We start from the raw sequence: 15981 nt of genomic DNA on the forward strand, positions 1-15981 counted from the left end.
CTACAAGGAGAATAGGGGCCTCTTAACACCTCTCAGCACCCTTAGCAAATGACAGTTCCCAGGATTCTTTGGGGGGAAGCCATGACTGTTTAAAGTGGCATCGTACTGCTTTAAATGTATAGTGCAGATGGGTCCTGACATGAAATAGAAATAGGCTGATCTGTGTGTCCCTAGTTTGTAGCAAGGGCATTTTCAGGATTGCAGCCCCTGCACAGAGACACACCGTACCCCCTGTAAAATTCTTTTTACTAAACAGCAGAAAGTCTAAGGTTGAGAGGCAGATTTAGAACCTGCCACAACCACAGGCTATATATGAATCATCTAAATAAACAAAAAGAGAAAATTCAAGGGATCCATTTGAGGGCTAATGTCATAATCCCCAGAATCCAGCAGTGACCAGGTCACTGAGTCAGAGGCTATCCTGTCACCGGCTAAGGAGCCAGACTGGATTCCTGACTGTGAGTCTGATGGTAGTGAGGTGATGAGGGGGTCACCAAACCTGAGGCTGGCAGGCAGGAGCCCACTGAACCAAATGCTACAGCACCATGGCTTGTGGAACTGGAGATGGGACCCTTGTGACCTGGGAGACCAGGGTTCAAATCCCCACACAGCCATGAAGCTCACTGGGTGACCTTGGGCCAGTCACTACCTCTCAGCCTCAGAGGAAGGCAATGGCAAACCCCCTCTGAATACCGCTTACCATGAAAACCGTATTCATAGGGTCGCCATAAGTTGGAATCGTCTTGAAGGCAATCCGTTTCCATTTCAGACTTGATTGCGTCAGATGGGAGGCTATGGAAAGCTGGAGAAAGGTTCATCTTCAGGCCAGAGGAGAACTCTAGTTCTCCAGCAAAGGAGGTGGCACGTAGAAGAGACGAGACGAGGCAGCGGCTCAAAAGGCCTCAGCTCACTTCCAGCTCCAACCCTCGTCAGAGCAAGTTGCTTACTGGGAGCTCTCCGCGGTGCTGAGGCAACTGAGATGCCTTGACTTGTGGGCTCCCAATAGGATCGCTTACCTGCTCCCTCCCTCTGCGGAGCCCATAACGATCAGTCTACAGCTATCCCCAGAAATTAACCCCAATCCATTCCTGGGCATTTTCCTGCTGTTGATCTGCACAACTCCAGATGGAGAGATATAGATCTCTATCTATGCGTGTGCGCTCTAAAATCCTAGGGGTGCGGAAGCTTTAGGAACATGGAAGGCTGCCTTATCTGACCAGTGGTCCATCTAGCTCAGTACTGACCTGCAGCAGCTTTCCAGGGTTCCAGACAGGGGTCTCTACCCCACCCTACCTGGAGGTGCCAGGGATCGAATCTCGGTGGCATTCAGAGCAGATGCTCTGCCACTGAGATACAGCCCTTCCCCCTTTTCCAGACTGAGGGCCACGTTCCCTTCTGGGCAGCTGTCCAAGGGACATCTGCCAGGGGGCCAGAGGCATAAGTGGTCAGAGCAATGGCTGTAAATGTTTACCCTTTGCACAAGAGGCTAGTTCCTACACACATCCGCACACACACTCTCTGTCCTCAATCTAGGCAAGCAGGAGACATGATGGGACTTCACAGACACGTTCCGGTCAAGCAAAAGCCCTCAAAAAAGGCTCACACCTGGGCTGGTGAGGGGTATGGCTCAGAAAAGCATGCTTTTTGGGGGAAAGTCCCAGTGGTCAAACAGAACGGCCTGGAGGGGGCTGCGTTTGGCTCCTGGGGCTGTGGTTTCCCATCTCTGGGATCATTGGTTCCACCTCCAATCTGCTGTTTGGCATCTGGCTTCAGCTGGTGGACCATAGGGTGTGGGTTCTAGATGCTAAAAAAACCCCACATCCCAAAGCCACCTCGCCAACCTGAAGCCTGTCCGCCTTGTACTAGCCAGAGCACCACGCTGCGAAGCGAACAGTAGTCCGTGGGTCAACATATCCTGAGAATGGCCCATCCAGAGGAACATAGAAGGCTGCCTTATAGTGAGTCAAACCATTGGTCCGTCTTGCTCAGTACTGTCCACCCTCACTGGCAGTGGCTCTCCAGAGTTTCAAGTAGGAATGCTCTCCCAGTCCTATCTGGAGATGCTGGGGTTTGAATTTGGGACCTTCTGCGTGCGAAGCAAACACTCTGCCGTGGAGCTATGGCCTTTCCCCCGGAACCCATATGCTCTTCTAGAGCCTTTCAAGGCTGCCATTCTAATCGCACTGAGCTAGAACTTCGGGTTCATCTCTACAGGACCGTTAAAGCCCTATTATACCAGTCACGTCTTCCCCCAAAGAATCCTGGGAACTGTAGTTTGTGAAGGGTGCTGAGAGTTGCTAGGAGACCCCTACTCCCCTCCCAGAGCTACAGTTCCCTGGGAAGAGGGATCGATTGTTAAAACCACTCAGTGGATTGTAGCTCTGTGAAGAGAATAGGGGGTCTTCACAACTCTCAGCACCCGTAACAAACTACAGTACCCAGGATTCTTTGGGGAAGACGTGACTGGGCTAATAGTGCTTTCAATGTACGGTGTAGGCCTAAGTCTGGGAAATAGCAGGATTTATACTTCTAAGTGAATGTGGTTCAGCTCAGGCTGCAACTCTAGCCGGCCATTCCTGATCACTGGCTTCGTGCGGGAGGGGAGACAGCCAGAAACGGAGGCTAGGCCGCCTACAGGTTTCCTGCAGATTCTCACCCCGCAAACAGGCAGAGATCCAGCTTGGCCCTTTTGCCCTCGGCCAGGGAAATAGAGGTTAAACTGGCAGAGAATTCTGACTGTAGATCGAAGCGGGGTGTTAACGGCTGTATGTGTGTTTTAAGGGAAATTATTTTGCAATCTGTTCTTGATTTTTCTCGTCCCCCTTTTTTTTTTTTTACTAGTTGAATTTCCTTTACCGAGTTCAAGCTTTGCTTCTGCCTGTGGGAGTCGCGGTGGAAACCCCCTTTCCACCCGGACCCTTGGCTCTTTGAAGTTTATCCGGCATCCAGGCAAGCCGCTAAATGGCTTTCCCTGGCTGGCCAGCCACGCCTCACCCAAACATTTAAAACCACTATTGCTCCCCCCCGCCCACTCAACACTGAAATATCTGTTTTTGAAAAAAATTGAAGGATTTTCTTTGTTGGGGGGGGATCCCTCAAATGTAAGCCCCAGGGAGAAAAAGTTGGGTCATGGTGTGTTTTAATTAACATCTCTCTCCTCCCCTGGAGCTCCATCCCCACTGATTTTCTTCTTAACTAGCCCTCTTCCTTGAGAGTCTCACATATGGAAATGCTTCTCTGCCTCTTAGGAATTTCCACTGGGCGCATGGGGGCCTCTTGTCTTTTCCCTCTACATCTGAAAGAAACGGAACGTGCTATTTTGGGAGAGGGAGAAAACCCATAAATTAGCGGATGATGACATTCCCAGTATTGTACTTTTTAATTTAACTTGCTTTCTTGTTTTTCTGCCCTCCTCTCTGTTTTGAGGATAAAGAGCCCTTTCTGGATCAGGCCAGTGGTCCATCTAATCCCGCATCCTGTTTCGCACCATGGTCAACCAGATGCTTATGGGAAGCGAAAGATGAGGGCAATAGCTTTCTCCTGTTGGCTGTTCCCCTGTATCTGATATTTACAGGTACACTGTGCCTTTGAACATGGAGGTTTCATCCCAAATGGCCAGTGGCGGATCTGTACTCCCCAAATGCTCTAATCTAGGGATGAGGAACCTGTGGCGCTTCAGACGTTGCCGGACTACAAATCCCATCATCCCTGACCGTTGGCTATGCCAGCTGGGGCTGATGAGAGTAGTCGAACTGCTTAGGAAATAAGAGAGTAAAACTGACAGACAACCTATTATTCAAATGCATGCTGATTAGAATTTGTTTAGGAAAGGGATGAGCAGGGCCGGCGCCAGGCACGACTGGGCCCTTGGGCACCAGCTTGTCCCAGGCCCATGGCGCCCACTCGCAACCTATCAGAGCTTGGAAAAGTTAATTTTTTGAACTACAACTCCCATCAGCCCCAGCTAGCATGGTGCTGGCTGGGGCTGATGGAAGATGTAGTTCAAAAAAGTAACTTTTCCAAGCTCTGCCTGCAGTAAATGCTGGCTGTGCTGCATGTGCATGTCTACCATCAACCAAGATGGCAGCAGAGGCATCAGCCCCTTAGGGAAGCCTCAGCCGCCATCTTGGTTGATGGCAGGCATGTGCACAGCGCGGCCAGCATTCACCCCAGGGGGACAGGTAAATGAGGTGTGCAGGCGGGCGTCACTGCCTGCATGGTTGTGGGTGGGAACTCCCTCTCTGCGATCCGTGGCAGGGTCAGGAATCAAAGCTGCCACGGATTGTGGAACGGGAGCGCTACACTCACACTATGGAGGGGCCCTTCAGGGTCCTCTTTGTGCCCCAGGGGCCCTCAGCCAGGGCTCGACCTGGCCCCCCTCTGGCGCCAGCCCTGGGGATGAGGAACCTGTTGCACTCCAGATGGTGTTGGACCACAACTCCCATCATCCCTGAGTTTTGCTCATGCTGGGTAATGGCTTGTAAACCAAAATTGGGGAAGCATCATAGGTCAGTGGCGAGCATCTGCTTTGCATGCAAAAGATCCAGGTTCAATTCCCGGCATCTCCAAGTAGAGCTGAGAGCAGGGGTGTAGTCATGCAGGGTCTCAGCGGTCTTAGACCCTTTTCTTTTGGGGGAGCAGGGTCCCAATGTCTCCAGCAACCTACAAGCCAATCAGCATGAAAGGGGAGTGTGTTAGCCACTGTGAAGAATCTTCCTTGTCCTTTTCTGATTATTGGAACCAATCAGAGCGAAAGGAGGGGAGTCAAATACTGAGAAGACTCTTCTCAGGGCTAACAACTCTCCTCTTCCATGTTTATTGGTTCCTAGACATTAACAAGGATCTCATTCTCAACCCCACAGCAAAAAAAGTGGGGAGGGGACATGGCTGTGATTGACAGGAAGGGACCCTGCACTTCTGAATTTACCGCTATGCTACTAGCTGAGAGAGACCCCGTTTGAAATCCTGGAGAGCCGTTGCCAGTCAGTGCCAACAGTACTGAACTAGACGGCCCAATGGTCTGACATACTAAGGCAGCTTCTATATTCCTATGCAGACAATCACAGAAGTTTACTTGGATGTATTAACTCAGGGATGGGGAGCTCATGGCCCTTCAGATGCTGTAGGACTACAACTCCCAGCATCCCTAACTATTGGGAATTGGAGTCCAACAACATCTAGAGGGCCACAGATCCATTGGAAGCTGCCTTCTACCGAGTCAGGCCATTGGGCCATCTAGCGCAGTGTTGTCTACACTGATTGGCAGCAGATCTCCAGCCTTTGAGGCAGGGAGTCTTTCCCAACCCTTCCTGCAGATGCCAGGGCTTGAACCTGGGATCTTCTGGCAAATTCAGACGATAGTCACTCCCCTCCCCTCTGGCAGCCATGCCCCCTTCCCCACGTTCTCTCATCTGCCTTGCTCCCCTTGTTGTGTCCTGAGGCCACACTCCATTGCAACAGATATCCCTAGGAGCCAATCAGCATGAAAGGGGAGGCTGTGTGTTAGCTACTGAGAAGAGTCTTCTCAGCGGCTGACTCGCCTCCTTTCACTCTGATTGGCTCCAATCAGCACGAAAGGACAAGGACTCGGTGGCTAACGTGCTCCCTTTTCATGCTGGTTGGCTCATCCATAGGGACCCACCTGGGACCCTCCTCCCCAAAAAGTAAAGGGTCTACTACCAATCCGCTACCCTGGACGACTACACCCTGCTTCTGCCTGCAACGTGGATGCTCTACCCCTGAGCTCTGGCCCTCATACAAATCATGGAGGAGAAATGCAGATATATCCAAATTATGCTAATTAGAATCTTTTTTCAATTATTAATTTTGCCTTCCTTTGATTTCATGCATGCGCGCGCCTGCAGCCCTCAGCAAGTCGCGTGCACGCTAAATGCGCTTTTTTGGGGGAGCGCGGCCGAAGGATCCACGCTGTTTGCGCGCGTGAAAGAAGAAGTTGTGCTGTGAGAGGGTGCCTCTGCCAGCAATTACAAATCCCAAGGTGACCTGCTTTCTTCGGAGGGCGGCGATTGGCTCCCGAGCCACGAGGAGGCGGGGTTCCCCTCTCAAAGGCGCTTGTGATTGGTTTACTGTCTTCGCGTAGAAAAAGCCGATCTTGAGAGTTGTCTGTTAGCTCTGAGGACGGCTTTCTGATTGGTCAGCGGCCTGGAGGGAGGGCGTGCCGTAGGCGGGGGCGATTCGCTGGCGGAGGAAAAGGGGGCGGGGCGTCGGTGCCTCAGTTAGGGGAATGTTGGCTGCCGAGGCTAGTCGACCCCCAGAGCTGATCCGGAGAGCCGGTCGCTCCTGGAGCCGGAGGGATGAGTTCCGGGAGGCGCCGCAGGCATGGAGCCCGGTGGTGCCGAGGCGGCTTACCCCCGGCTTTTCAGCGTCTGCCAACGGTAACTAGCGGTCAGAGTCTCGAGAGGGGGCGTGGCCTGCCGGCTGGGCCGGTTAACCTCGCCCAATGGGCGTGGCTTATCGCAGGAGGGCGGTGTTTGGGGGCGGGGACTGAAGCCTTGGCAGAGGTCCTGTGCTTTTTAAAGAGCTGAGCTGGCATGGCAGGCAGAAATTAAAGGTGTGTAGCTCCCTCTCTTCCTCCCACAGTAGGGAAGGCTGCACCTGCTCTACCTGGAGACTTTGGTCCGCTCTCGTGCTCAGCTTAACCTACCTTGCAGGGTTGTTGTAAAGATGAAATGAGAGAGGAGATCAGGTAGGCTGCCTTGAGTTCACCCAGGACTTTCAGGGATGATCTGTGCATTTTATTGGATCTTGGAGTTTTGCTTTTAGTGGGTGTTTTTTTTTAACGGTTATAGCTTTATTTCTGTTGCTCTTCTGTGATTATAAGCTGCCTTGAGATCATTTGATATAGGAACGTAGGAAAGTGTCATATAATAAGAGTCAGACCACCGGTCTAGCTAGCTCTCTTATGGTCGATGCTGGCTGGCAGTGGTTTTCAGGCGGGGAGTTTTACCCTAGCCCGGCCTGGAGATACTTGGGAACTTCTGCGTGCAAAGCAGATCCTCTGCCACTGAGCTGATATGCTTCCAAATACTAGTTACTGGAAACCACTGGAGGGGAGAGTCTCTTTGCACTCAGGTCTTGCCTGGGGGTTTCCCAAAGAGGCAATTGGTTGGTCACTGTGAGAACAAGATGCTGGACTAGATGGGCCACTGGCCTGATCCAGCAGGCTCTTCTGATGTTTATTATTATTATTATTATTTGATTTATGTCCCTCCCTTTCTCCCAGTAGGAGCCCAGGGCGGCAAACAAAAGCACTAAAAACACTTTAAAACATCATAAAAACAGACTTTAAAATATATTAAAACACAACAACCATTAAAACATATTAAAACAAAACATCTTTAAAAACGTTTTTAAAAAAGCTTTAAAAACATTTATTTTAAGGTTTAAAAGGTGTTTTAAGGTATTTTAAGGTTTAAAAACATATTACAAAGCAATTTTAATGCAGATGCAGACTGGGATACGGTCTTTACTTAAAGAGCTTGTTGAAAGAAGAAGGTCTTCGCCGCTGAAAAGATAACAGAGATGGTGCCTGTCTGATATTTAAGAGTTAATGTTCTTAGACTCTTGGTGGTATGTACAATTTTAAAACAAATAAAATAAAAAATAAATTGAGTTATTTTTCTAGGAAAGATGGGATAATACAAATTCTGCTTGCCATGTATGTCTTTAGAGATCCATAAGTCTTGCCAGGTGGGAATGAAGAGGTAACAGTTCTTATATTACCGTACCACTTTCCGTTTGGGGGGGGGAATACCAATCATATCAGAAACTGGGTGTTTTTCTTTTTAAACAGCGTTGGAGTTAGGCTTGCCTTCTGTTTTCCTTTCCCCTTGACAGGTCTGTTGCAGCTTTCAAAAACTGCATGACAGGTTGACATTCAAGAGGTGCAGCTTTTCCCCAGTGGCAGCCGGGCAGGGCAGGGCTGCATTTCATGGGGTTCAGGTCTTTGTTGCGGAGGTGGCTAAACTGCGGCCCTCTGGATGTTGCCGAACGACAACCTCTGTCATTCCTGATTGTTGACCACACTGGCTGGGGCTGATGGGAATTGCTGTTGGGCAATGTTAAGAGGGCCACCGGTCAGCTCAAGAGCAGTGGTAAGGGGAGAGGGGTCAACCGATGCCTGCAGTCCAACCACTTTGAATTCTCTGGGGTGAACAAAAAGGGAGGAGGAGAGACCTGTTGTAGACCCAGCACCCGAGTGGGTTGATCCATCTTTCCCCCTCCCTTCCCGTGCTAACAATATTTGCAGAAATGCAGTGAGCAAATCTCTTTCCCAGCATGGAGGCAGAGCAATGGGGGGGGTGTCAGAGCGATGGGGGGAGAAGCTTCACCCATTAATGTTGCATCAGGCTTCTGTGAAAAGCACCAGAGCTGGGCCTTGGGGGGGGAGAAATGACAAGAGGAAAGCGCTTGTTTCCCCATCTTCTTGCACTGTACAGTAGTCCCTGTCTAGACAATGCTGGCTGGGCTCCTAGTTCCCTAGGTTTGTAATGCAGGTGGCACGATGTGCTCTGCAATGGCCCCACAGCTGCTGCTTCTAGGATGGGCTAGTGAGGATGACTGTGGGGCTACCAAGCGGTGAAGGCAAAGGGTGGGCAGATGGACAGCAGGAGCTTGATGTGTGCTGGATATGCATGTGCAGCCATTTCTGAGAGTATGCGGCGGGAGAGGAGGGGAGGGTGCCTCGGGGGCGGCACGGGGCTCACGCCTCTTGCCAGGGGATTTCCTGGGGAATGATTTCCCTCTTGGGGCCTGGGGTATCCTTAAGAAGGATGCGCAAGGAGCAGAACTGAGGATCCAAGGTGTGCTAAATGGGAATGACTCAGCAGTGGTGAAACTGCATGTTTTAAAGTTTGCAAGGCTCTGCTGAATTGCGGGAGCGGTTTTTACCAGCAGCAAAGTCCATTTCAGAGCTTGCGTTTGTCCTCGAATGTGAGGAGCTCTATGGGGGAGCCTCACAAGCGCCTTTCCAACTCTCATCTAGCAACAGCCGTTCCATCAGGTTATCTGAACGCTTTCCATCCCAGCTGCTTAACTTTTACGAGCCGGTGCTGAGCTTACTTTTTTCCTCTTCCTTCCCTGCCTCTTTTTTTCTTTTGTGTCATGTTTTCTAGATTGTAAGCCTGAAGGCAGGAGCTAATGGTATTTTGTAAGCTGCTCTGGGAGCCTTTTCAGCTGAAGAGTGGGGTCAAAATGCTTTAATTAAGCGAGGCACTCGTCAGACGCGTGCGGGTTTTGTTTAATAGCAGTTTTACCCAGCTCTTCAACTGAAAAGGCTCCGAGTGGCTTACGTAAGATAATAAAAACACAGTAGTCTGTGCATGCAGGCTTGCCATTGAAAAGGCAGGATGCAAAAGGAAAAAGGGGTGAGGAGGGAAAAGGAAAGTGCAGGCACCAGAACTTAAAGTTGCATAGCAGTTCTGATAATGACTAGCTGGAATAGAAACAGTTTTGTGAGAGGAGGTGGCAAATGGATCTGGTCTCTCAGCAGGGCCGATGGAGTAGCCCTGCTTCTCTTCTCTCTCTCTGTTGCAGCTCATTCGAATGGCTGTTGCTAGGTGGCGGTTGACGGAGGGAGGAGCCCAAAGCTGATGTTTTCTCAACAGGGCTGATGGAGTGGTCCTGCTTGCCATCTCCCTTTGCTGCTGCCAGGTGACCTTTGAGGGAAGGAGGAGCTCAGTGGAGTTGATTTCTCAGCAGAGCCGGTGGAGTGGCCCTTGCTTCCCTTTTCTTCCTCTGCTGCAATGAAGCAGAATGGCTGCTGGCAGGTGCCCTCTACCCAACCATTGTCTACATCCAGCAAAGGAGGAGCAGGCGTCTGCACGTGTGGCTGATGTGCATCTGGACTCGCATTCTCTTTTAATTGGGATGCTCATCCAGGACAATTGCGCTGGCTGGATGCCTCTCTTTTTCATATATGTAAAAATTGCTGGGTTTTTTTGCAATTACTTTCCTGTAAAGCTGGATCAAGTCCGGTAAGATCTGTAGCAGTCTCTCTCGCTTCCAGCGCGCTGCATTCACAGCCCATCAATGTTAATGCTCTGTCGGCGAGGCCCAGTGATTCATTTGGCTCTCTCCTGAATTTTGAGGGGCCCCTCCTTTCTCTAGCCCATTTGGTATCCAGTGCAAGGAGAGGCCTTGTGTTCGAACGTGACTTGTGCCAGGTGCAAAAGAACAGGTCCTTGCCCTCAAGGAGCTTACAGTCAAGTCTTTGACAGAATGGCGGGAGAACGTGTGAAGAGAAGGGAGGCCGAGGCCATGGATCTGTGTATGTGTGGGTTTGCACATGCGCATAAAAGCAGTTCCCAGTATTGGTCCAACTGTTGTGGGGGGCAGTCCCTGGGAACAACTGCTAGTGCAGCCTTCTAAATAAGCCCACAAAAGTCACTGGCCTGTAAAAATCATCATCATCATTAACATATAATTTTTTTAGCTTGCTAAGAGACTAGTAGCCTTGCCTATGGAATTCCTGGTTACAGTTGTGAAGGCCTGGAAAAGAAATGGAAAAAACCCAAGAAAATTAAGGGGAAAAAACCCTTCCCCCCTTTTTTTCCATCTGGGGGGCCAGTTTCCCTCCCATTTTCCTGCTTTTTGTTTTTTTTTTGTGCCTTCACATTTCTATTCCACATTTCTATGACTAAGGAAATGGAACTCAGGGTAGGAGTCATCAGGAGCAGGAAGCCAGTTTAGATCCTGCTACAAATGGTGTCTTGGTACACCCCCGGTGTGGGGGTGCAATAAAATACACTACTGCAATGAGGGCAAGATTCCTTCCATCCGGGATGAGTTGTTGGGCCCTGAGTGGGATCTCTCCCGGGCAGAGCTTGAAAAAGTTACTTTTTTGAACTACAACTCCCATCAGCCCCAGCTAGCATGGCCACTGGATTGGGCTGATGGGAGTTGTAGTTCAAAAAAGTAACTTCCAAGCTCTGCTCCCGGGTATAGTGGCATTTTGCTAGCTTGTGTGTGTTATGTGCCTTCGAGTCAATTACGACTTATGGCGACCCTATGAATCGGTGACCTCCAATAGCATCTGTCATGAACCACCCTATTGCTAGCTTGTAGTGCACATTTATTTATTTGTTGTCATTTTTACCCCATCCTTCTTTCAAGAAGGTTGGAGTGACCAGTGGAGGCTGATCCATTAGGACAAGTGGGGCATTGCCCCACCAACCCCATTCTGCCCTTTGCGAAGCCCCGCCTGCCTGCCTTCTCACTGCCTGTACACTTAGTCGTCCTCCTGAGCCTTAGTGTTGCCCTTGTAGAACTCAGCAAGGAGACAGAATGGGGCAAAACTGGAATTAGTTGGCTGTGCTTCTGGTTGGTTCTGGCTCTGTCAGTCATTGGCTCTGGTTCCACCTCCTGTTGGGCTCCCTGCCTTCCACCCTACCAGGTTTAGTAAGCCACAGTCACTGCTGAGAATGGCATCCTCTGTTTCTCCACTTGCCCTTTTTGTCTTTGCAGCAACCCTGAGGCTTAGGTTAGGGCAGCTCTAAATTCATGTGGTTGAGTGGGGGGATTTGAACGCGGGTCTCCCCTGTCCTAGTCTGATGCCCTAACCACTACACCACACCGGCGTTCGGTTGCGTTCTCCTTGTTTGGACTCCTCACTGCTGCAATTTTGCCTCACCCACCCGCTGCATTTGTTTAGAAGAAATGGTAGTTATTTTCAAAGGCAGCTAGTTTTCATGTCAAGACCTGTCTTCCCACCGTTTGAAACTTTGGGGAGGGGGTTGTTGTCTCCCTAGATACTTGGGCTTGTCAGTATCTGCTGTTTGTTGTAGGTCAGATACAGAAGATGTCTTTTCAGCCTCACTGAGGCAGAGGCCTGATTGATCATCTTGTCAGTATGGAGTACTGTCTGTGTGCGTGGGGCTAATTTGGGTGCTTCTGTAATAAATGCAATTATGAGATGCGTACATTTTGGGCTTGTATTTGCTTGAAATGGGTGGGGGGGAGACTCTGAGTCTAGGGGAGGGTCCATTTTTTCTCTCAGTGCAAAAAACTGACCGTTGGTGTTCTGGAAAGCCCCTAGAAAATCCTCAAGGGAAGCAAAGGCGAGAACCCATAAAGGCCCCTGAATCTCTCCTCTCCCTCCCCCAAAAAGTTATTTTAAAACTTTTGGCATTTGGCACTGTCCAGTTACCATGAAATCACAATAAACAATCTGGATCCAGCTCAACGGATTATTTTCTGCACTCCCTTGAAATGCCTTATTCAGATAACCGTTTCCATTGTCGTTTTTAATTCCCGATGATGCTGAAGTTAACTGGACCAAATATGTTCAGTTGAAATGAGGTTTGAATTTGAAACGTGCTTTGTCTGCCTTGCCTCCTGTGTACTTGTATACCCCATAGCTGAGCTGCACAAATCGACAGCTGCCCAGTCTTTCACACAGACGTTTGTTTGTGCACAGAGACAGCTTGTACATGTGTTCAGGGTAACGTGTGACTAACCCTACTGCAAAATTGGGGACAAGACCGTGGCAGTCCTGGTCAAGGGTTCCTAAAATGAGGGCATCCTTTTCAGATCAGGAGAAGAAGAGGACTGTTGCTCACTTGGCAGAGGGCCTGCTTGGCATGCAAAAGGTGGCCGTGCTAAGAGAGACTCCTCTCGGCCTCTAAGACCTTTGAGAGTAGCTGTCAGCCAGCGTGAAGCGGCGAGATGGATCGATGGTCTTTAAAGCAGCTTCACATGTCAGCTGAAAATAATAGGGAGGTTTGTCCCTTCTGTTTGTCGACAAGAGAAGAGGGAGGGGGAAAAGCAAGGAAGAGAGACAAGTGGATGATGGATGGCAGCCTAGGTTAGCGGGTCAGCTGTCGGCCAGATTGAGCCTGCGCTCCTCTAGTTGCCGACTACATAAGAAGCGCCCTGATCCAGCATCCTGTTCTCACAGTGGATGCCCCGATGGGAAGCCTGCAAGCAGGACCTGAGCGCAGCAGCACTCTCCCCACTCGTGGTCCCCAGCAACCGGTATTCAGAGGCACACTGCTTCCGACGGTGGAGGGAGTGCATAGCCATCGTGGCTAGTAGCCATTGTTAGCCTTATTCTCCATGAATTTGTCTGATCCTCTTTTGAAGCCATCCTAGTCGGCGGCCATCACGGCCTCTTGCGGGAGCGAATTCCATAACTCTGTGCTGTGTGAAGAAGTGTTTTTTGTTTTTTCCCCCTGCTTTGCCTGTCCTGCGTCTTCCAGTGTTCAGCTTTGTTTGACGGCCCCCCAAGCTCTAGCATTATGAGAGAAGTAACTCGGAATGCAAGATAACCCACACCTGCAGCTCGCACCCGAGGAGTCAGCCACGGCTAGGACCTTGCAAGGCTTAGCAAAATGCATTTACCAGGTGGGGTTGCTCTCTGCCTCTTTAACTGCATTTTTATTGTCAAAGCTGGAAAATGCATCTGGGAGTCTGCCTGCTCTTTTGACACTAGGCAGGGAAGGGACCCTCTTTTTCTCTCCCTCCCCCCCGCCCCGCCCACCAGGGCTGTGGAGTCGGTACACCAGACCTTCGAATCCGACTCCAACTCCTGTATTTTTCTGCTGTCCAACTCCTTCATAAATGGCAATTGTATATTAACTAGTAATAACAAATTTACTGTAGTAAAATGGTAGCACAAGGCATTTCATCACCACCATGTGAATTCAGAGCTTGGAAAAGTTACTTTTTTGAACTACAACTCCCATCAGCCCCAGGGATTTCTACCGACTCCGACTCCACCCAAAATTGCTCCCGACTCCAACTCCACAACTTCGACTCCACAGCCCTGCCGCCCACCGCTGTGCACAGCCAGCTTGACTATAGTGTTTGTGTTGAAGGAAGTCTTGGATGGAGAAAGGGTCTTTCTCTGTACTTTTCCCAAAGCTTCCATTTGCACAAACCCATCTCCCTCTCTCTTTAACCTTGTGCCTCTTCAGGGAGCTTTATCCCCCCCCCCAAAAAAAAGCCTCCCCCAAAGCTGCAGAGTGCATTTGACTTTGGCTTTTTGCTGCTTCCCCTAGGATAGAATAATCTCAAATGGGATTATTGCGAGGGCCCTGAACAGGGGTTGATCATCGCAAGGGGGGGAGAGAGCAGGGAGAGCATGTGCATCAGGATCTACTGGTAGATCAAGGGTTTCTGTAAAGATTTGAGCAAAGTTGCAAGTTGAACTTTTTTTGTACCGTAGGCTGCTCTTGCTCTAATCCTTTATCTCGTAATGGCCCTCCAGGCCTCTCTTATCTGGCCCTCGGAACTCTCCGCATACCGCACCTCTTCGCCCCAGGTCACTTTGCATTCTCCTTGAGTGTCTTCGCCTGGCTGAAATGCATCCTTGAGCTTAGGACAGGGCCTTAAGAGGTATGCTGTATTGCTCACGCTTTTAATCGCAGTATTTCTAAATTGTTTTTAAGTGTCTTGAGTGTATGTTAATGTTTTAATGTTGCAAACAGTTTAATTTTAGCTTAATGCAGGTTTTTGTATGTTTTTATTGTATGTATCCACTTTTATCTGTAAGCCGCCCTGAGTTCCAATTTTGGAAAAAGGGTGGGGTAAAAGTAAAGATAATAATAGCAATAGTTGAGCTCTCGCTTGTCTGGATGGAGGATAGAGAGGGGTGCATATGTGTGTGTAGAAACTAGGCTACAGTACAAGGGGTTAAAAAAATTACATTCATTTCCCCGCCCACTTTTGCTTCTGGCCCCACCCACCACTAGCATGTGCCGCCCCCCCCCCCCCGACATTTGCCCTGACTGAAAAAGGTTCCCCTCCACTGCTCTAGATTCTATGGACTACGGTGGTCAGAGAAGATAGTACAACATGTTGGCTTTCAGGCGGTTGCATCACCATTCTTTTTGTGTTTGCTCATGCACATAAGTGGAACACCACACAAAAGAAACTTAATACACCCACACGTACAACCACGTTGGGTTTGCTTTTGCAGTGTGTACATTGATGAAAACGAGAAACGCCCCACAAAGTGTCTTGATGATATCACGCACATGCAGTGGCTTCAAGATGCCTGTTTTGGCAAGATCCCTGTTTTGGCAGGTTTTATCCACGCACACCAGTGTGCTAATAACCCAGAGGGAGGGAGAAGATGTAAAGGAACTGAAAGGGGTGGGAAGGTGTGCACTGTACAAGATTTGGAAAGAATAATCATTTAAAGAAAAGCAAGTGAAACCTGCAACTCAGTGTTGCGGTATGAAGTGCTGCTGCTGAGTATTCCAGTCTCTCCATCCCCTGTCTCCAGTGGTCAGTCAGCACTGTGTGGCTATTGAGCATGCTCAGAATACTCTGGGCTGTTTTGGGGGGAGGGAGAGGCTTTCGCTTTCCCTTCCTTCGGGTTATTTTCCTATTTATTTTTTATACGTCTGCAAACCTTGGGATTCCCTTGAGCCTGCTGTCTGTTTCTTGTGCTTGGGTGGTGCTGTTGTTGATGAAACAACAGCGAATTCCTAACACCCCGGTTTCACTTTAACTGGAAACACGTATGAGGTCATTCAGAACTCCAAATCCGGGGACGAAACTCAGATGAGGACAGATTTTGGAAGCATCTTAAATTCTCTCCTCTCCCCTTTCTAAGAATGCACTGCGCAAGAGCCTAACCACTGCAGGATGCTCTTTCATTTCGCAGCCTAAATGGACTTTGCAGGGGACCAGAGCTTTTGCAAGGATGGCCAGTTTCATCCAGTAACGTCTCTTTAGCCACCAGTAACTATATCACTTGGGAAACCATGTGGAAGAATTGGAACATTCTGCAGCACTCTACAGGCAACTAATTGTGCACCATAAAAAAAATATATGTTCGATCATGGGCCAAAGTTCCTGGATACGTAACTAGCTTGTATTAATTTGGAACTGAAAAGGCACAGTCATATGTATATGTGTGTGTGTGACTCCTGGAACAGCTAGCTTTTCCTCCGTTTGTTTTTTTAAAGCCTCATTCTTCTGGCGATGTAATTCTGCGGCTGGGGGTGCTGGTTG

The 15981-nt window shown here is 49.5% G+C and overlaps 1 protein-coding gene across 13 annotated transcripts in view; it reads left to right on the top strand.

Annotated features, from left to right (window-relative positions):
• The window catches only part of GARNL3 (GTPase activating Rap/RanGAP domain like 3), a 120486-nt gene that overhangs the window by 18682 nt on the left and 85823 nt on the right, over window positions 1-15981 (top strand). For 4 of the 13 annotated variants that reach the window (XM_061603780.1, XM_061603783.1, XM_061603786.1 and 1 more), the window contains exons 1-2: window positions 6309-6395; window positions 9556-9995. The exons of 3 other annotated variants lie outside the window; for them this stretch is intronic. In XM_061603780.1, coding sequence (XP_061459764.1) covers window positions 9775-9995 — 221 coding nt within the window. In that variant the 5' untranslated portion in view covers window positions 6309-6395; window positions 9556-9774. Of the gene's footprint in view, window positions 1-6218; window positions 6396-6610; window positions 6707-7465; window positions 7591-9555; window positions 9996-15981 lie in introns of those variants that run through there. 6 more of the 13 variants (XM_061603781.1, XM_061603782.1, XM_061603790.1 and 3 more) reach the window with 6 other exon arrangements.

Source organism: Rhineura floridana, chromosome 20 (genome assembly GCF_030035675.1).
Source record: "Rhineura floridana isolate rRhiFlo1 chromosome 20, rRhiFlo1.hap2, whole genome shotgun sequence".
NCBI lineage: Eukaryota > Metazoa > Chordata > Lepidosauria > Squamata > Rhineuridae > Rhineura > Rhineura floridana.